Source organism: Mauremys reevesii, linkage group 2, assembly GCF_016161935.1.
Source record: "Mauremys reevesii isolate NIE-2019 linkage group 2, ASM1616193v1, whole genome shotgun sequence".
Classification (NCBI taxonomy): domain Eukaryota; kingdom Metazoa; phylum Chordata; order Testudines; family Geoemydidae; genus Mauremys; species Mauremys reevesii.
In genome coordinates this window covers 266,478,356-266,499,818 of record NC_052624.1, presented here as the reverse complement: position 1 = coordinate 266,499,818, position 21,463 = coordinate 266,478,356, and the positions used below count along the sequence as shown (strand labels likewise).

The following is a 21,463-nucleotide window of genomic DNA, read 5'->3' as shown; positions in this document are numbered from 1 at the left end:
TAGCATGGGGTTCGGAAATTCAGAAACCACGTGCCTAAGCCTGGCACACCGTCTCTCTGTGTAATCTACAGAAAACAGAGAGCACAGCTCTCTGAGCCTCGCTGCCTGAAACTACTTCTCCAGACTCCTCCCCCGAGGGAGAGAGGGGCACCCCACGAATATGATGGGTAAATAGCCTCTTAACTCAGCCCGCGGGGAGAGCCTGCACGCAGACCTTTGTCCCCCAGAGCACGTGTCAGGTCACGCAGATCCCGCCCCTCCACTGGGGACAGCCCCACCCGCTAAACAGACGCGAACTCACCCGCGATCCCGGGGAAAAGGCACGAGGGTGCCGGGATGACTCCGTGCTATGACACCCCGACACGGGATAATGACCCCCACAAGTTGCACTAAGAAGCTCTAGGCGGCTCAGCCGCTCGCTGGGTTCTATTTACAGCCGGCCCCGAGCTTTGTATCTTTACATGCTGGCAAAGCTCGCCGTGCCCACAGCAAGCCCCGCTCCCACTGGGTCCAGGCTCGCTGCTGAGACACAGCCGGGCTGCCCACCCAGCGCTTCCCCGCAGCAGCGGGCGTTACAGCGGCTCGCTCCCCTGGCGCTGGCGGGCGGGGAAACACCGCGGGCAGCGCCCAGTCCCCCCGGAGATGGCAGTGGTAGAACCGGGCACTAACCCGCTCCTCGCAAGGGACTGAACCAAGGGAGCCGGGAGCACTGGGGCCGGAGGGGAGCGTGCCCAGGCGGAGCCCGGCGGGAGGAGCCCCCTGGGCCTGGCTTTCCCTGGGACGCGGGGCTGAGCGCCCCCTCTCGCGCTCCGGAGCAAGGCCTGGGGGTGGGACACACACGGGGGGCGGGGGCCGGGCCGCGTCCCGCATCGCCTGGCTGGGCAGGGCGCCTGCCGCTCGCCTGGGCGGGACCCTCCTTCTCTCCCGCTGTCGCTCAGGCATCGGCCGGGCGCCTGCGCGGAGCCGCCCCCTCGGCTGTCGGCGGGCGCCGCCGGTGTTTGTGCGGGGCGGCCGGGGTGTTCCCTTCGCAGCCGGCTCGGGGGCCGTAGGCTAGTGCCGCTGCCAGGAGCCTCCATGGGGCGGCGCAGGGAGCTGTGACTGACTCGCCCTCCCCCAGCCCGGAGCCAACCGCAGGAGGCGGCTGCGGAGAGAGACCGAGCGGACCCCCCCTGCTCCCCGGCCGGCAGCCCATGAGCAGCGCGTCCCGCTCCCCAGTCTCGGTCACCGGCGCAGGAAGGAGCCGAGCCCGGCCGCGGCGGCTCGTTTCCCGGCTCCCGGGCTCTGCCCTGGATGGTGCCCGGCCCTGCCGCGCGCGGGGCTCCCGGGCGGGGATCGTAGCTCCCTAGCGCCGCTCCCTGCCTGCTGATGTCGGCGTGGCTGAGCCGGGCGGCGCTGCTGCTGGGGCGGCCGGGGGGCCCCGCCGCCGCCCCCTTCTGCCTGGGCTCCTTACGGGCCCCGCGCTGCTGCCGCCGCCTGGCCACCCTGCGCGGCGGGGCCGAGGGGCTGCGCCTTCCCCCGGCCTCGGGGCTGGCGTCGCCCGGCCGCCCGCGGGCGCTGGGCACCCACCCGAGGAAGGAGCCGATTGAGGCGCTGAACACGGCGCAGGGCGCCCGCGACTTCATCTACAGCCTGCACTCCACCGAGCGGAGCTGCCTGCTGCGGGAGCTGCACCGCTTCGAGTCCATCGCCATCGCGCAAGGTGAGCGGCCAGCGCCCCCGCTCCCTGTCCTGCCCGCGTCGGGGCCCAGCCTGGCATCGCCGCGCCCTGTAGCCCCCTGCGCTCCGGGGGGGAGGCAGGGAGACGCCGACGCGCCGCCCTCCACTAAAGTCATCCTGGACCCGGCCCGTGCCGCGTCCTGCCAATGCACCTGGGTCTGCAGCTGCATTAGCCAGGGGGGCCAGGCTGCCACCGCAGCCGCTAACACCTTGTTAGCGTGACACTGCCCCCAAAGTAAGCGACATGGGAAGGGTTCCCCATCGCCTGCTCCCCCAGCCAGGTGTCCCGAGCAGCCGGGCTCGGGTGACTGTGGCTGTGTCACGTACTTCAGGGTGCCTTTGGTGAGCCGGGCTGTGCAGTGAAATTAAATGCTGCACAGGGCCCAGTGTTACTCACGGAAAGTTTTCCGTAAAAAAAAAAAGTAGGAACGACACGCCTAGTGGAATGATTACTCTCTTGCCTATCCCTGTTCATTGAAGAATAAAACCTATTTTGGTGGAGGAGGGTGTGTTTGAAGTGCTTTAGGAACAGGAAGGAGAGAATCTCCAGAAGGTATTAGGAAGCAGAAGGGTAGAGCAGAGGTGGTCATACAAGTAAACAAGATCAGTGAATGACTTGAAAACAGTCCAGCATCAAATTGGGGAAAGGTATAGTGAAATAAAGATGAAAGCGGGCTGTATGCGGACCAGTTAAATTAATACTAGCTTGAGGTTGTTGGTAAAGAGGGACAGGGAGAAAAAGCAACATCTTTACCATATTATAAAAACAAACTTAATGCAAATAGAAGCAGAAAACAAAATGTTAAAACTAGGGCTTGCTATTTCATTCTAGACTAAATTGTCTATTCTGAGCTTTTTTAATTGTGGTATTTAAAGATTTGGCATGTCAGATTTTAGGGAGGCTTCTTGGAACTCCAGGAAAAGAGATGGACGCAAAATGACAGACTATGGAGAAAAGGAATAAAATGATTCCAAGGAACCCTTTTCACACTCTAGTTACTCAACTTATGAGTTTTCTGGATGTTGATATAATTTATTGATTCAATGAAGCATTCAGGTCTGACTTAGTAAGAATTCAGCCTTTTCTCCCTCCTATGCATTAGGCTAATTGAATCCTTAAAAAGCAATAGAGTAAGTAGGAGACTCATGTAAAATGTGACTTCAAAAATGTACTAATATATAAAAATAAAGTAAATTTGTCTTTGTTATACAGTAGCAGTGCATAGGGACAATGTCCTCTGCCTTCAACACCCGAAGCTCCGCAATTCTTGGGCAGCGTAATGTTTGTGTTTGTTAAACTGTTATGCAGCTAGAGTTCATAAGCTTCCAAAGATGCCATAGCTTTGGTCTCAAAACTTGATGTAACACTAACAAACCAACCAACCTATTAAGCCTAGTACTGAATTTGAAATTCTGACTCTTATAATTTAATCTTATTAGGTACCATAAACATTTTTATTACAAATATTCAAGATTCTGTAACTTATTAAAGAAATCCACTCATATTTGAGGTAGGCCTCTTTGTGGTTTCAGTAGTACTGTAATATATGTCCTTGGAAAGGGCACTTTTATGGCCTGTAGCTGTACAGTGCAAGTCTTGAGGAAACATTGCAGTCAATGGAAAACAGCTACAACAGTCAGCTCTAGAAGCACTGTTTCACTGAAGAAATAATGTGCTTTTCTTATCTTTGTTATGTAAATGTGTAAACGAATGCTATATTTATAATATACTATTCTGTGATAGTAATCCTTTAAAATGTCACTTGCTTTCTATGTGAATATCTCTTGAGAAAATTCAAGCTTTTGTGGAGCTTTACTGCTAGCTTTTGACAAAGCAATACATGAGTCTGAATAGTTTTATTCTTTAGCATAGTTGCCAAAGCACCTTATTCAATGATAAATAGGACAAGAAGAAATGTTGTTGTTTTTTTATTTCAACATAATGTTTGAGGATTGATACAGAGATAAACAGATTGCAATTAAGTAGTTTCCTAAACTACTGCTAGATGCATTCCTCTATAACTGCATTTCTATAAAATCCATAGTCTGCATACCTGTTACCTGAGTATTTAGAAGACTAAACAGAAACAAAACAGTCAGGCCATATTAATCTTTATTGTATTTTAATTATGACTTCTTTATTACAGATCTGTAAAATTACCAGGGGCACCTCTCTTATACTCTTGGCACTCATGAAAATTAGTTAATAGCACAATTAACATGAACAGAAGACTCAGCAGAAGCCTCACACAGTATGACCAAAAAAAAAAGACCATACAGTATAGATTAAATAGCTACTCCATCCTCAGTAAACATTACTCCTCAAATAGCATTTGTCTCCAAAAATCCCTCTCAAATTTTTTGGAGACTCTCCTGCAGGTCAACATATCCAGGCTATTTTGAGTTGGGGGTGTGTATTCCAGAGGAAAGGGTCCCTCACCTAGAATGCCCTTCCAATTTAGTGACAGGGATCTTTGGCTGGAGTGTCTCCACAGGTCTTGACTTCAACAATGTGGCATGTAGAGAGAGGCAGTCTTAAGTAGGCTGGTCTCGAGTCATTTAGGGATTTGTATATCTATACTAGTACCTTCAGCTCCACCTGGAAATCTGCAGGCAGCCAGGACATGCCTGCTGCAACTAACAAACTTTCTCCTCCTTGATGAGAAAATAATAAAAGGTGTGCATAGTTCTGTCGTCATATACAATTAAGCTTGGTTCATGTCTGTGGTCTTCTGATGTGTCCTGAAGCTTCAGGTCTTGACACAATGCACCTTTATGGAAGAAGAGCCTTTAGTACGTGCCCCTTTTGACCAAGAATTCCTAGTTAGGGTAGGTTTTTGTCTCCCTTGCTGCACTACCTCTTTTGTGCCCCCGCTGAGACTCTCATTAGTTAGGGGAGACTGTGAGCATACAGGAGACTTGTTCACATCAAGAACCAAAGGGGGCCTGTTTCCCAATTAATTACCAAGCCCATGACCAGAAGAATATAGTCCCGTCTATGTCCACCAACTGCCTTACAGCTAGATAGGGCAGGGTGTCTTGACTGCAGCTTCCACTAACATCAGAGGCTGAGGAATAACCTACCTATTGTCACCACTGCTGCACTGAAGAACAATTGTCAGATAGGTGAGCCAGAGCCACCACCCTTAACATTTAGAAGCCACCAATCCGAACAGGTGGGCCTGTGAAAAACGTTTGTATCTTTACCATTCCAAAACATAACACGTTCCTGTCTACCGTGATCATATAGCTATGCACAGGGATGTGCTGAGTGTATACGATAATTCCTTCCAAATATAACTGATTTGTTTTATGTTAGGTGTTGGTTGGAGAACTCTAGGTGCCCTCCAGCTCCCTGTTGCTGAAGTGGATACCAAGTTCTGTTTGGTTTACACTGGTTGACATTATCAGGCCGATCTAGAAAAGGGCTAGAAATGTACTTTAAAAAATAAAAACAGAAGTTCTCCTTTATACTTTTAGTCCTCAATCAGAAGGCCTGTGTCTGTGTGCTTGGCAGTGCCCTGAAGGGAGCCACATAGAGCTGTGGTTCTCAACCTTTCCAGACTACTGTACCCCTTTCAATAGTCTGATTTGTCTTGCATACCTCAAGTTTCACCTCACTTAAAACCTACTTGCTAACAAAATCAGACACAAAGGTCACATCACATTGTTACTGAAAAATTGCTTACTTCCTCATTTTTATCATATAATTATAAAACAAATCAATTTGGAATATAAATATTGTACTTACATTTCATTGTGATATTTGAGCCTGTTTTTCACTTGAGAGCCTTGTCAGAAGCCTGAGCCCCAGGCAGTGGGTCTGAAGCATGCTACTTAGCTTTGCAGGGATCCCTGTGGTGTGAGGCCCTGGGCAATTGCCCTGCTTGTCACTCCTTAATGCTGGCCCTGCACTTGCAATCCCCCTAAACCTGTCTCGTGACCCCCCTGATGGCTTCAACCCCCAGGTTGAAAAACACTGATCTAGATGAGTTGAGTACCCCCTGGAAGACTTGTGTGTACCCCCAGGGGTACATGTACCCCTGGTTGAGAACCACTGACATAGAGGAACCTCTCACAGGAGCAGTGGAGTGAGAGCATGTAGCTCTGGGTGGGAAGACTGGGAGGAGGATAAAGTAAAGAACTGGATTTTTGGGAAGTGTTGTCAGGATACTATTTTACCTAACGATATGTCCTGCCAATTGAGGTAGAATACTTTTTTTTTTAAAGCGTTCCATGTTAAAATTTTGACAATACATCACTATATAGTGTGCTGTATCTACAACATTAATTTTATATTTTTTCTTGTAACATGGAAATCATTTGCAAGTTGTTCTCAGGGACATAATCCTCAAGCCTCTCTGTCTGAGTTTCTATTCTTCCTGGAAAGTATAGTTTGTAAATGGAATGCCTGTCCCTTACAAACATTATCTTAAAGTCATACAGATGGACTGGACTTGTATCATGTTTTACTTCCTCCCTCTATAATTATAAAAGCACTAAGTGCGGGGGCTGACAAATTCTTCTTTTTTTCTGTTTTGAATATATCTGAAATGCTTCCAATTTTGCTTTATTTTCTGAGTAAAAGGGATGCCCCTGGTAAGCTTTGCTTAGCAGTCAGACAGAGTTAATTCCTCCTCCCTGTCCCCTCCCCCCCTTTTTAAACATGGTCAGAGGAGGAAGGTGTCACTGATTCCACAGTAGTGGAAAAACTTACAGCTAGTGTGAAAAATGACTTTACACAGAGACTCATGTACACTTCTAAATTTCCTTTTATGTAACAAAACCATCTTTTGATGAAAATTAAGAAAATTGTAGAAATAATTTTTCAGCGAAAAGATTGATACATTCAAGTTTTCTTTCAGTTTGACCAAACTTACATTTCTAAAGTGACTTTTATGAAAACACCCTTGCGCGGTGTACTAAGGCATACCAACACCAGTGGGTTTAGTGCCACTCTTTGACCCAGTGACCACTTACATGATTCTGCTGGGATCATTTCCTCTGCAAAATAAGCTGCTTTACTGTGTTTTTGTTTTTGTTTGTTTGTTTAGACTAATTGATCTACTGTGGGGAATATTCCTGACAGTGTAATATGGCAGATAATGGTTGAAGCTGAAGAGAAGATTCTTCTGGCATCCCTTTATGGCTATTGTATATATGTGCAGGTGAATTTTGAGCTAGGCATAGATGGAACCATCTGCCTCCTGGCTAACTCTTAAATAGTTTAGTTTATTCAGTGGGAGAATAAATGGTTAGTTTCATTGTTATTTTGATAATTGGTGATTGTGCAGATTTTGTGCCTGTGCTGCTAAACATTCATAACATTTTTGCAAGAGTAAGCTGCTTTGACTAGTGCAAACAGTTCTAATCCAATATGACAGCAAGCTCTTTCAGTTGGTAGGTTTGCAAAACCCACTAGTGAGTGCAAAAGGTTAATTCATAGAATGAATGAGACTAAGATATTTCAGATGGAAATATACATTTCCTCCACCATCCCACAGTGCTTTTTCTTTTCAGACACTGTAAGACTAGTGTCAAGTGTCTGTATAAAGGAGGCATGTACAGCAACTGCTGTATAGCTTGTCTAGAATGTTAAAAGAAAATACAAGCAATATTGACTTTGAACTTCGGTCAATCTTACTTGTACTTTGAATGTATTTTACACACAGCATCAATTTATGGGAATCTAAGAATTACTATTTATGATAGTTTATGTTACTATTTCTGTGTAGAAGATAAGCAACATACATTAATGCTAATGGTCTTTTGTGGTAGAGAATATATTTGGTAAGTATTTACACCACAGTAGAAAATCAGAAGCCTTTCATTGCTATTTTCTGTTGACATGTACAGCAGTTAGCTCAGTTATCAGCAGCAATACATCATATTAACTTTAAAAAGTTTGTTCAATTTTATGTTTAAATACATTCTTTGATAATTTGTTCAAATAGCAGAAGTTGTAGGTGATAAGATGTGAATAATGTACATGGCCTTCTTGGCAAAAGAGAATGTGTGTGTATATAATACATGCGAACTAGCCCAACCAGGGGACATTCAGAGTTAAGTGTTGCTTTATTTCTTTGGTACAATATTTGGCCTGAGGGAAAAATGCATTTTCTTTGTCAGAATCATGAGACTGTTCATCCACAAAATTGTCACAGCAGATTTTGAGTCAAAGTATTTAATGAAGTAAGTTGCTGTGCAAAGCAGATATGGCTTTTGTTGGTCTGACCCAGCCACGCCCCTTTCTGATGGCTGGAACTGTGGATTCTGCCTTGTTTAGATAGGAACTCTATTGTGGAGTTTAGCCAGGGAGAACTGAATGCTCAATTGAGCTTAAAAACTCCACAGTTTTAGTATATAGAGGCTTAGGTCAGATTTCTCATCAGTGAACACCACAACTACCCCACCAAGTAAATAGGGTCAAAAGTTGGATTTCTTCACTCTCCTGATCCCTAGATGAAACTATTTTGTCTTGTAAAAATAGTCTGGATTAGCTTTCATGCTAATCTTTCCCCTCCACAAATTGGGTGGCACTAAGGTTATAGCACCTCTTGTAGCCTGCAAAACAATCAGCACCAGATGCAGGTGGAGCAGAGAGAAAAGATTGAAGACTAGGCATTTCATTGGATACCTCAGTTATGAGCCTTCTGAGCTGAGAACTTGAAAAATATTAATCTACAAAGTTTAAAAAAGCTTTAACATGTACTGCTCTTGAGGAGTTGAAAATCTTAGTTTCTAGTGGCATAACTACCTTTGGTTGCACTACAGAGCTGCACAACTCAGCAGTTCTTCACCTAGTTTTCTTTATTCCTATATTCCTCTACATTTTTAATCTTTATTTAAAAAAATACAAAACCCTATGTCAATCTAACAATAAAATTGCAAATTCAAATAGTTGGGAAACTCAATTTTAAATTTCTCATAGGAATGTTATCTTACCCTCATTAACATGTAGTGTTTTTGCTAGATTAAATGTTTACCTTAATATATATATGTTGTGTGCCATATAGGCAAGTTAAAATTGCTATGAGAACTTTAATTTCCTGACTTGTTCTGTATTTAAACTTGCAAACCTAACATTGTGTTGATTTTGTTTAGGACTTGAACTTGGTTCCACGTGTATAACCTGTGAAAACAGGAGCTTCTTGTAGAAAGCACTCCATGGTGAGGCTGTTGATATGTTGTTAGAGTACCAAAAGTGGGGTAGGGTTTAATAGTCTAAATTACAAAGGAAGCATTTAATAATTTAAAACGGAATTAGCCTGGAATTTGTCTCAGAAAATGGCTAAATAACATATAGCTGTCCATTTTTACCTTAGATTCAGCAACAAACTGTTTAGTGCAATTTAACTTGTTTTATGACTCATTCACCTGATTTTGCTTTGTGCTCCATTCTGCAGTGTTCTGTCTATGTTTTTATGAAGACCACTTCTTTAATTTGATATTGCATCTATTTCTCTGTTCTCAGTAGTTCTCTATGTACATCTAGAAATTCTCAGCGCCTGATGCTGCAGACTTTACTGTCACAAAAACATCTTATTAAAGGCAATGATGCTGCAATCAGTGGGAGTTTTGTATATGGGATTAGGCCTCTCCATCAGTTATAAAGGCCCTATCCTTTCTGGCAGGTAAATTATGGTAGTTTGGAATGGTTTTAAATAATATAAGCTACTAAAGAATGACTTGTTCCTGTTTTTGCTTTTTAAAACGTTTAGCATCCAGATACCCAAAACCACTGGTACCCTTTGAGAAGGCAATGAAGCAGGTAACATCACCAGAGACAACTAGTACTTCTGGTATGGTAAAATCTCTTATGTTTGCTGGCTTTATGCAGCACGAAAAATGTAGGGAATTATCAGTTTGACATACTTCTGCTTGCTTGTTTTGAAGCAGTTGGCATGTTTTGTTAGCAGGAATAAAGTTTGCAGTTCTGTTTATAATTCAAGAATGTCAGCTCGGCCCAAGAATTATTATGGAAATTTTTTAGCTCAATTTTAGAAAGTTGTTCTTTTCCTTCTCCTTGTAGAGAGGCTTATGAACTGTATCTTAACTTTTAGTTAATGCTGAAACAGGCATGCTTTTTTGAAATAGCTCTGTTCACTCTGTAAACATTGGCAACATGTATCTTATCCCATCAGCATCACTTTGCTAGAAAAGAGCTACATCTGATACACTAAATGTTCAGTACCCTAGTACTGAACAACTTTCACCACTAAAAATAGTTACTTATTTAAAAAAAAAAACACCCCAAAGCAGTAATTACTGTTCATAGGTGAAATGAAATGGAATGTTCTAATTTAGATTTAGGCCTAAATTTTCAAAATTGTGCATGTGCAGTTTTGCATATATATTTTGTGCCAAGTTACTTCATAAATTATGCTTGCACACTTTTACATGCATGTCTTTACAAATTTGAGCCTTAAGGCCTGGTCCTGAAGATGCTTACCTGTGTTTTAACTTCAAGTATGTGAGTAGTCATGTTGAAGTTAATGGGATTACTTAAAGTTCAGTATATGCATAAGTGTTTGCAGGAGTGGGGTCTAAGTTTGAAAATATATGTAAAAGTAGTAATCTTATATCTGTAAAAGGAATACATTTATACCTGTAAGAAGTAAGATTTTTAACGAACTTTTCTAGAGGAAAATATGCTACTTTTTGATATAGTAAGACTTTTAGGAGAGATCAACATTCTGCTAACACTAAATGTGTAGTTTGATTTTTACGGTTCACATTACTATCCAAGTTAAAAACACTTTAGCAGCCATAAGCGGTATTCAAAGTATGCATATGCTCAGTTCCTTTATTTTCTTCATCAGAGGCTTAGTTCTGGTGTGTCATCTAAATTAAAATAAAATAAAATGTGGGGTTTTACTTAAGCAAGGAGAGAAGTTTACTCTGTATTGCAGCTCTTAGCCACTGCCGATTTTATTTAGCCAAAGTGTACTAGGTGCTGTACAGAAGGAGGAAGAAATAGTCTGTGCCCTTAGGAATTTACAGTATAAAAAGACAAAGTAGACAATGGGATGCAGATAGATATGGTTTACAAGCAGAGTAGTCAGGGCAAATGTCACAAATCTTGTTAAGTTAGTTCCATTAAAAAAAAAATAGAAATGGCTAGATTAATAGACAGTTGGAAACAGTTCCATGATATTTTTTTTAAAAGTGATCTCCAACACCAAAAAGTATCTTCTTTTAGTTTACTCTTACTCTGTGTGAAACTTTCCTTCATAACAAATAATATGCTTGCTTGAGTCTTGGGACATGTACTAACAATGCTTGCAATTAAACTTGTCCTTTCATTTCTGATGGCTTTTTGAATTTTCAGTTTTTGTCTCCTATAAACCATATTTACTTGGTTCTAAAGGCAGAAGTTCAGAAAAATGTTTGTTTTATCCAATGGATGTGATTTTTTTTCCATCCAAAGACTTTCTCAATACTATCTGAAAGAAGTTGAAGGTACTTCCGCAGTGTTCATTGCAATACTTTATTCTTTAGATAGACATATGTGCTTTTTAATATATAGCCCAGGTTTTGCTAAACTTTAGCAGAGTCATGGCACATGTCAGCAGTTCTAGTTTATTAAATGGTGTTTCCTCAGCTTGTCTGCTACATTCCATTTATCTCCGATAGTCTGTTTACCCTCTGTTCTTTGGATTCCTTTGGAAGACATGTTTGAATTATTCATTTTGTACTGCTTGTTTTTAAAATGGTGAGGATAGATGTTTGTTGTGCCTTGGGGAAGGACGCACTAAGGAAAGGCACTCCATTTGTAAGTCCTTTAAGAAGAGGAACCAGATGGTTAGAGACTTAAGATTGAAGCAGCGCCTTCTTGAGCAGGCAGTGAAGCCTGCCTAGACACTAGAGACTGCTTTGGAAAGTCAGGCCCCTCAAAGAGCACCAGAGCTGGGGCGTCTCAGCCAAGCCCAAATTACTCAAGCTGAAGGAAGAGGGGCCGCTCCCTTTCATTGGGCTATCTGAGAAAAAAACCCTCATAAGAGAGCCCAGGGCTATTCCAGAGGTTGGACTTGACTTCTCTGCCTAAGAATAGTACTGAACAGCATTGGGAGTCTCCCAGTCCACAGGTTAGAGTGGGACTGTTAACCCACTCTTCAGTACCGAGGTGGGAGCAAAGAAAGCCTGTACTGTTGACTCAGTACTGCCTCAGGCACTCGTTGAGACTGTTGGTCTCCTCCCTGACTGTGTATCAAGCAGCAGCAGATTTTCTGTGTCTTTCTATCCCTGACTCACCGCTCATTCAGGACCAGTTGACTACAGTGCTATCATCCTTGGCATCCTCAGATCCCACCGTGGTTTGGTGGCAAACTTACTATTGTTGCTGATGCCATCCTCGGAACTGCAGTTTACCCTTGGTGCAGGCTTGTCATCGACTTCCTGCTTGGCATGAAGATCATTGTTGATGTGCATAGAATCTTTGTTACTGATGCCGTCTACAATGCAGCCTGCATCTGCTGTGCTTGGATGATCTTCGTTTTTGGTAACGATGCCTCTTTTGGGACCCACTGTGAGGTTGTTTGATGGCCCCGTTGAGTGACCCCACTGACACCGTCAAGCTATTTGGAGGGATCCTCGCAGTCAAGCTCAAAACATCTCCCTCCCCTTTCCCGTCGCTCTCTATCTCAAAGGTCATCAAGACACAGCAGGAATCACAGTCGGTACTGGGTTCGGTACCGTTCCTGCAGTAGACACATGAGACCTTGGCTTAGTTCTTTCTGGTTGGCAAGGTATTATCCTTATTCACAGTGGCCTCTGTGGAAGTCCTTTGTTTGGAGAAATGCTGGTTGTCTGTTCACTGTAGAGTGAGTTCACCTGTACCTACAGTGGGCTCCCTGCCAGAACCACCTGGCCTGCAGCCATCGGCTCCCTCTGCCATGGGGTATCCTGAACCATTACGGCAGTCAGATGTTATTTCTCAAGGGATTCCATTGGTCCCAACTATATTTTTCTCCTCATCACCAAATGACAAAGAAATACTGAGTCCTTATCTTCAGTGCTGGATGGCTTCAGATTGTATCATGATTAGCTTAGGTGCATGGCATCGGCCTTAGGAATTCAGGCTGAGTTTGTACAGGGAAATACCTACACATAGGTGGTTATTCTCCATCAGTTCCTTGGATAGTTGTTCTCCCTATAAACAAAGCAATACTAAAGCCTGGTAAAGCCCTGTGTAATGCCCTGGCTTTGTTAATCCACACAGCAAAGCTCACTGTCAGAAGATACTGTGTGCCAGTGCAGGGCTCTGAGTCTTTTTTCTGTCATCCAGCTCCAAATTCTCTGAGATAGTGTCAGTTGAGAAAGTAAGACAGGGAAGATATAAATCGGTGCCTACAGAAAGAGTCCAAAAGGCTGGATTTGATGGGGAGAAAGATCTACTTGACTCCCACTTTGCAGATGCACATTACAAACAAGTAAGCTGTGTTATTGAAATATAATTTTGTGAACTGGGATGCTATGTCCAATTTTGTGGACAAATTGCCAGAATCTTCCAGGCAGGAATTCAAGGCCTTTGTTATGGAAGGCCATTTAGTGGCCAAGACATTCTTACAGTCCGCCCTGGATGTTGTTGGTGCTTCCTCCAGGCTCAGGGCCTTTGCGTAACAGTGAGAAGAAATCATGGTTACAAAACTCTGGCATAGCTCCTGAGGTCCAGCAAACCATAGAGGACTTGCCATTTGGTTGCTTCCTATTCTTGGAGAAAACTGAGGAGACGTTACATTCTTTCAAGGACTCCCAGGCCACCCTATCCTCATTGGGGATTTATACGCAAGCCTCAAAGAGATGTCATTTTGGGAACCAACAGCAATATCATCCTCAGTCCTCCCACCCTGTGAGGCATCAAGATTTCCCCAGAAAGGGGTACAAATCATGGAGAAGGAAAACTTCTGGGTCTAGTTTTTCTCAAATGGCCCATCCGCCCACTCTTTTGGCTAGACATGTTGTTTGGGCATTTTGAGAGCAGTGCCTCAGTTGTCAGCTATGCTGGAACAGGCTTTTTCACTTCTGCGGTGCTTGGGGGACAGTAACTGTGGAGAGATGGGTCCTCAGCACCATGAGATTGGGTTATATCATTCAGTTCCTCTCCATTCCCTGCTCCCATCCTACTACCCCATCTGTCTTCAGGGATCCCTCTCAGAACTCACTGCTGTCACAGCAGGTATGAACCGTGTGTACTGGGGAGGGTATCAAAGAGGTTCCTCATCACCATCACAGAAAGAGCTTTTACTCCTTGTACTTCCTAATTCCCATATCCAAAGATGGGAATGAGACCTATTCTCGATCTTGTGCTCTTAAGACACATCAAGTACATTAGATTTTTGCCTGGGTACTCTTGTTACCATTCTCCTGGCTTCGAATCACGACCTGTTTGCTGCCCTCGACGTCCAGGATGCTTATTTTCACGTGGCAATTTTCCCAGGCCACAGGAAGTTCCTCAGATTCCTTATTGCTGGCCACCACTACCAGTATATGGTCCCTCCCCTTTAGCCTATCATCAGCTCCCGTCATGCGATTTTACCAAATGCATGTATTGTGCTGGTGGCCTTCCTCAGGAGGATGGGACTTCATATCTTCCTGCACTTGGACCGACTGGTTACTGAGAGACTATCCAAGGAACAGGTCCTCAGTCTTGTCAACTTTTCATGCTAGACTTTTTTGATCGTCTAGGTCTGTTCTCAAAAGGGCAAATCAACTTTGCACCCACCTCAGAAAATCATGTTCATTGGAGCCTGATAGTTTCTATGAATTTGAGGGCCTTCCTTCCATCTGAACAGTTCCAGTCAATTCAGCAACTTCGCTGAGATCTCCAGTTGCACCCTTTGACCACAATCTGAGTATGCTTGAGGATACTGGACCATATGACCGTATGCACGTACATAATGCAGTATGTGAGGTTGCGCCTTTGCTCTCTTCAGTGGTGGCTGAAGTTACTCTATTGCCCAAGCTGCAGACATGGGGCACCCTTGTTGAGGTGCCTCCAGAGATACTTCACTCTTTACAACGGTGGATGGAATATAACGTGGGTCAGGGAATCCCCTTTTCCTGCCCTCCGTCGATCAAAGCAGTGGTTACCGAATGCCAATGCAATAGGTTGGGGAGTGCGTCTGGGAACATTTAAAATTTGGGGCTTTTGTTCAGAAGAGGAAGCTCCCTCCCATGTCAACCTGCTGAAACTTCGGGGGATATACAGTGCCTGTTGGCTTTTCGGGATCACATACCTACTCAGTTAACATCATGGCCAGACATGTTAAAAGGTCAGGCTGTATCTATCCAGAGGTTATCTAAGTAGGTGTCTAATTGCATTAACACTAATTAGAAATAATCCGTTTAGATCCTTCGGTTCAGATTAGGGCTTATTCCATTAGAGCTCAAGCATCTTCTGCTTCCCTGAGAAGCGTATCTGTTTCTGAGATTTTTCTTTTTTTTTTAAAGTGGCGAGGGGATTAGTCCATACCATTATGAGATGTTATTTCTTGGTTGAAGTTTTGAGATCTGATGGTTGTTTTTGAAGAGTTGGATGGCAGTCTTTATATAAATTGACTATGAGCACCCTCCTCGTACACATCAGATTACTGATTGTGAGTCACCAGAAGTGGAATACATATGGACAGTTGCACCAAGAAGAAAACTGTTACTTACCCTACAATAACAGCGAGATGTTGTCCATATGTATTCCATGACCTTTATTGCACCTGGATTCTGTATTGGCAAAGGAAACTGAGAAGCTATTAGGACCGCTTTCCCCTCAGTATGGGAGTGTGAGGGCACAGCTCAAGTGGATGCTGTTGACTAAAAGATTTCAATTGCAAATGCATGGGGCTCATGTGCACCAGAAGTGGAGTACGTATAGACAATACAACTTGAAGAACCAGTTAATATAGCGTCAGTAAAGGGTATTTGGTATAAAAATCCAGCATATTTGTTATGGATTTCAGTGTTGAGAGCTTCTTTCTTCATGGTTGCATACTGCATTCTATTTTATTAGGCTTCGCTCCTCTCAAGGAGCCAAGGAAATTGTTTTAAATACTTCTGTATGACCAAATTCTATTGAACATATAAAATAGGCTTTTTAAAGAACCTGTATAATTTTAAGGGTATGTCTACACTACCCACTGGATCAGTAGGTAGTGATCAATCTATCGGGGGTTGGTTTATTGCATCTATACTAGATGCGATAGATTGATCCCTGATCGCTCCTCCGTCAGCTCCAGAACTCCTCCACTGCAAGAGGCGGAAGCAGAGTCGACGGGGGAGCGGCGGCAATCGATCCCGTGCTGTGAGGACGCGAGATAAGTCGATCTAAGATACGTTGACTTCAGCTACGCGATTCTCGTAGCTGAAGTTGCGTATCTTAGATTGATTCCCCTCCCCTAGTGTAGACCAGGGCTCAGACTAAAAGAATGAGATATTGCATATCAAAGCTGGCTTCCATTAGGCTGGCCTTTTAAATTAATTTTTCAAAGAATATTCAAAGTGTGGTTCTGCACTGAAAAATGAAATGACATCTTCTGACTTGATAACAGTTTCCAGTTGGCATTTAGAGTAATATTTGCTTCCCTTAATGACAAATATAAGATTTACTCCTGATGCTCAAGGGCTACGAGGGAGAGAATAGAATCCAGCTCCTTCTCATGAAGCATCAACAGAATTGTTAACTAATTTCCAATTGCCATGCCAAAATTTGCCCTCTTCTTTGTGCGAGCTCATGTGTACCACAGAAGCTGAATTTATAATGATGCATGATGCAGAAAGAAAAACTTGATTTTTCAGAGTCCAGGTTGTCTGCAGTACTGGCAGTTAGAAAAAAAACCAAAACAGCCGCTGTCTATATTTAAAACTAGCAGATGTGCTCTGGCTTTGGAGACATGAAAATGGAAGCATATGATGCCACTTAAGTTACTTGTCATAGTGAAACCATGCATTAAGTGCACATGTCTTAAGAACTGAAATGCCATCAGGCCAAACCTGACCTTAAAAAAACAAACAAACAAACAAACCCCCACCCCCTTAATTTACCTTCCAGCTTTCTCAGCCTACCCTTTAATTACTTCCCTTTCCGAAATAAATGTAAGACAAGGGAGGCAATTGTCTCACTCTACTCGTCACTGGTGAGTCTCAGCTGGAGTCTTGTGTCCAGTTCTGGGCACCACACTTTCAGAAAGATGTGATAAATTGGAGAGAGTCCAGAGGAGAACAATAGAAATTATAAAAGTTTTAGAAAACCTGCCCTGTGAGGAAAGATTGAAAAAAAAACTTGGCATGTTTAGTCTTGAGGAAAGAAGGCTGAGGGGAGCCCTGATAAGTCTTGAGATGTGTTAAGGACTGTTATAAAGAGGACTGTAATCAGTTCTCTGTGTCTACTGAATGTAGGAGAAGTAGTAATGGGCTTAATCTGCAGCAAGGGAGATTTAGGTTAGATATTAGGGAAAACTTTCTAACTATAAAAATAGTTAAGCACTGGATTAGTCTTTCACGGGAGGTTGTGGAATCCCCATCATTGGAGGTTTTTAAGAACAGGTTAGACAAACATCGGCCAGGGTTTACTTGGTCTTGCCTCGGTGCAGGGGGCTGGATTAACTGACCTTTCGAGGTCCACTCCAGCCCAACATTTCTATATTCTGAGATTCTAAAATAAATCTGTAAATTTAAGGTACTGAAGTAGAGTTAGACGAGAGAGGGAAAACTGTTCCATTGTTTTAGGTGCCAGCCTGGGATTTGGGAGAACTGGCTTAGATTCCCTGCTCTGCCTCCTTGGTAGTGATTTGCCCATGATCAAGTCTCTCTCTGTGTTAGTTCCTCATCTGTAAAATGGGGAAGAATAGCAGTAACCAACCTCATAGGAAGGTTGTGAGTGTATATATACATAATTGGAAAAAAAAAAAAGGGAGGTACTAAGTCACTTTGGTAGGGCACATCATAAGCACTGATGATAGAAGTCGGTACCCAAAGCTCTGTATATCCTGTAGTAATATACAACATTTGAATTTTGTGTGTGATTTACAGAAATGTGCAGACTAATGAGTTTCTTAATCCTGAACTATGTTTGAGAACATGACATAATGTAGGTTTTTTTCAGGGAAGGAGCCTTATGTTAATGCATATGTATGAGGTGCCAAGCACACGTTTGTCACTACCGTGCATAAATATAGAAGCTTGTTGCTTTTCCTTGTGTAATCACCCTACATGGTGTGACTGTCTCCTTCTAATGGCTAGTCCACATATATGGGTTTGTCTGCTACAACCGTTCAGTTAAGGAACCTGATTCTTTATCTTAGCCAGTAGGGACTCAGGGTTTTAGTTCTGGGTTCAATCCCCATCACTTATATGTAATACACTTATAGTAAATATGGGGTGTCATGTTGTTATTACCTTAAATGTTTTTGTTCTCATTGTAGTGCGTTCTGTGGAGATTGTGCAAAACGTGGTCCAGTAGCACTGAAGGCAGTTTAGTTTAAATATTTATTTTTTAAAAATAATCCTCTTTGTATTGTATTATACAAAATTTGATATTCAAATGTAAGAGTGGGATCAAGTAAACAGAAACATTGAATAACTGTAGAAACTTCTCAGATTTTGAGGGAGGGATGAGGCACTCTCTTGAGATGTGACTAAAATTCTCTGAGGAAGAGCTCTGTGTATCTCGAAAACATGTCTTTCTCACCAACAGCAGTTGGTCCCATAAAAGATATTACCTCACCCACCTTGTCGCTCTAATATCCTGGGACTGACACGGCTACAACAACACTGCATATAGAATTCTCTGCAGATTTCCATTATTTCGGTTGATTGTTTGCCTTTATCTGAACAGCACCACAAATATGCAGAGTATTTTATGGATGTAAATATCTTTTTCCAGTGGTGATGTGGAATCACATATTTTCTTATGTTCTGTGTATCATGTGAATACTTTGCTAAGCTTTTTTGCGGGGTGTGGGGGGGACGTAACTAAATAGTTAATATGGTACAGCATATATTTAGGCACAGGGGCGGCTCTAGGAATTTGGCCGCCCCAAGCACGCCGGTCCCGCGGCTCCGGGGGACCTCTTGCAGACGTGCCTGCGGGAGGTCCGCTGGTCCCGCGGCGCCAGCGGACCTCCCGCAGTCATGACTGCGTAAGGTCCGCCGGAGCCGCCTGCCGCCCTCCCGGCAAAATGCTGCCCCAAGCGCACGCTTGGCGCGCTGGGGTCTGGAGCCAGCCCTGTTTAGGCATTTCACTAGTCAACATCCTTCCATGCTTTGACTGGTATAACAACTGGAAATCATTTATATTATGTACACCAAGTGGCTGAAGTTTTTTGTTTCTAGATACTGTCAGCTTATGTTTTGGCTTTTCCTGCCTGAAATGTCTAAGATAACCACTGGAAAAGCAATGAACTTGTTCACTAAACATTAGAGTCAAAGTGTTTGCTGTACTTCCGTCTCAATTTTAGGTTTTAGAGATCTTCATACTTTTACTGTCTCATGAGGCTATCCCAGTGAGTTAAATTAACAACTGGTTATCTGTCTTGCCTTATGCTTAACAGTTATTATATAGAATCCACCTCCTTCAGGATTCTCAAGTAAGTGTTATTTGGTTTCTGTGCATCTTATCCACCAGTCCAGAATTTTTCCCTAGCATAGTCCCTTTCCTCTTCATGGATACTTCTACAAAGGACTTTAGATTACCTTTCTGATAGGAAAATACTTTTGGTTCTTTTGTTTTGTGTGTTTAAAGCCCTCACTGTCCTGATGGTGATTATCTTGGCAAGTGATTTGCTGGCTTTGCCTTGACAGGCAGGTCGGAGAGAACCTTGTGTTCTGGATTGATGGATCTGAGGCACAGAAACTAACTTCCAGGTAAGAAACTATCCTTCACTCTGCGTATGGTAGGGGTACTAGATCCAGAGTATTAGTATTTTCCTTGATTGTTCATATTATTTCCTCACCCTTTCCCAGCATCCACTGTTAAATGGCTGACAATGATTTCTTTTTTTTCTGCTTTGGAGGAGACAATTAAAATATGATCTGTACAGTATCTGAAATTATTCTTTCTTACAAAATGTGCTATTTCGATTTTTAACACTTTTACATGGCTTGATATTGCCCAGCTGTATCTTATGTATTTATGGGAGCATCCATCCCCATATCAAGTATCACCAGTAGCCAATTGCAGGACTGAAGTAGTAGAGATTGATTCTAATATTTTTGTATAAAATTATAAGACGTTATGACTTGGATTACCATAGACCCTGTGTATTTCTTCAAGGCTGCCAGTTTCATTGTATCCTTATTTCTTAATAGTTTGTTAATTTACTAATTTACTGAATATCCCCAGCTATCACTCATCTGATCATTTTCCTTTCAGATGCAAGGAAAAAACCTGGATCTAAACTGTTGAATATTGCTTGAAAGAGTATAAATCAGCCCCAGTCAGCAGATTTTATGTCATTTTGCTGAACAAGGAACAAAGTGGAAAAACAGTGCTGTATTCGGATTTATGTCCTTCAAGCTTAATCCTTTTGCGATTAAATCTAATTTTGTTTTAAAACAATTTATCAATTATAAACATGTAAAGAATTTAGATTTGGGAAGTTGTTGGGGAAAAAAACCACTTCCCTAGTTAATTGCTGGGCCTCAGTTATCAGAAAATATAGAATGCCTTCCACTTCCACTTCTACAGGTTATTCCAATGGCATGCTAGTAAGGTTCTCTTTCCATTTCATTCCTCCTGCTGCAAGACGCACTCTGGTGTCTCCTTCGGTTGTGTGCCTTAGCCAGAAGATCTGGTGAGATGCTCTCTTGAGACCTGATGCCAGGACTGCTTTCATTTTTGAGACACACATACTCCCTATTTGTGTATTGAATTTATAGTATGATGGTAACTCTTAAAACTGAAGCTTCTGCATGAACATTCTATTGAGGTTCCAGGAGTTACTGGGGTTTTTTAATGGGGAAAATTAAGGACCCTTTGCTTGTTTTTCCTTTAGTATTGATATGTAAGGTTTCAATTTGTCCCTTTCTAGTTTTAAAAAAATCAGACAGACCACAGCTTGTATTCATTATGCTAAGCCTTGAAAATTCAAAAGATCAAAACCAGCTTTTGTGTATGAATGTACTGTGAAATATATTTCAAGTTTTTAATTACATCTAGAATTTTGGTCTTTCAACTGTTGGGACTATCTTGCTGATAAGATAGTGACATTAATGTGGTTACAGTCTTACAATTTCTGTGCTTTAAAGCAGTGGTTTTATACACTACAAAGTGACTCTGCAAAAAATGGTATTTTGGAGTTTCATGGCTGTATCTCAGTTATTCTAGTTCAAACTTGCTCATTGTTAAAAGAATATTTTTTTCTACCAGCCTTAAACTCGGACGTGGGCTCTGAGAATAAAGCTGGGTTCTTTCCTTCTCAAGCATCGTCATCTGTAATAAAAGTACTGCAGGCTTTAGCCAAAGTACAGGTGTGCATGTTGGAGCATGATTGGGTGATCAGTCAAGAATTCCCTTGTGCTTTCCTATGAAATGCAATTCCTGCAGGCTTGCTGCAGCAATCTGTAGGAGAGAGCTTTAATGTCCAATGCCTGGATAACATGCCCAGTTTCAGGCTGTGTCCCTGATCCTGGCAGAGGTAACATCAGGGTGGCAGTGCCTGCATATTCTGAGGGTCAGTGGTTGCTGATCTGCACTTAATTTCCTGGGCTTAAGTCCACATAACACCTGTTGAATACCACCACCAGTTTCCTTTGG

At 42.9% G+C, this 21,463-nt stretch overlaps 1 protein-coding gene across 2 annotated transcripts in view; it reads left to right on the top strand.

The window, feature by feature from the left end:
- Window positions 1-499: 499 nt before the first annotated feature.
- Window positions 500-21,463, top strand: part of TMEM65 (transmembrane protein 65) — a 43,522-nt gene continuing 22,558 nt past the window's right edge. The window contains exons 1-2 of one of the 2 annotated variants that reach the window (XM_039525651.1): window positions 500-1,699; window positions 9,438-9,518. In XM_039525651.1, the coding sequence (XP_039381585.1) occupies window positions 1,366-1,699; window positions 9,438-9,518 (415 nt within the window). In that variant the 5' untranslated portion in view covers window positions 500-1,365. The remainder of the gene's footprint in view (window positions 1,700-9,437; window positions 9,519-21,463) is intronic. The other variant, XM_039525652.1, reaches the window with a different exon arrangement.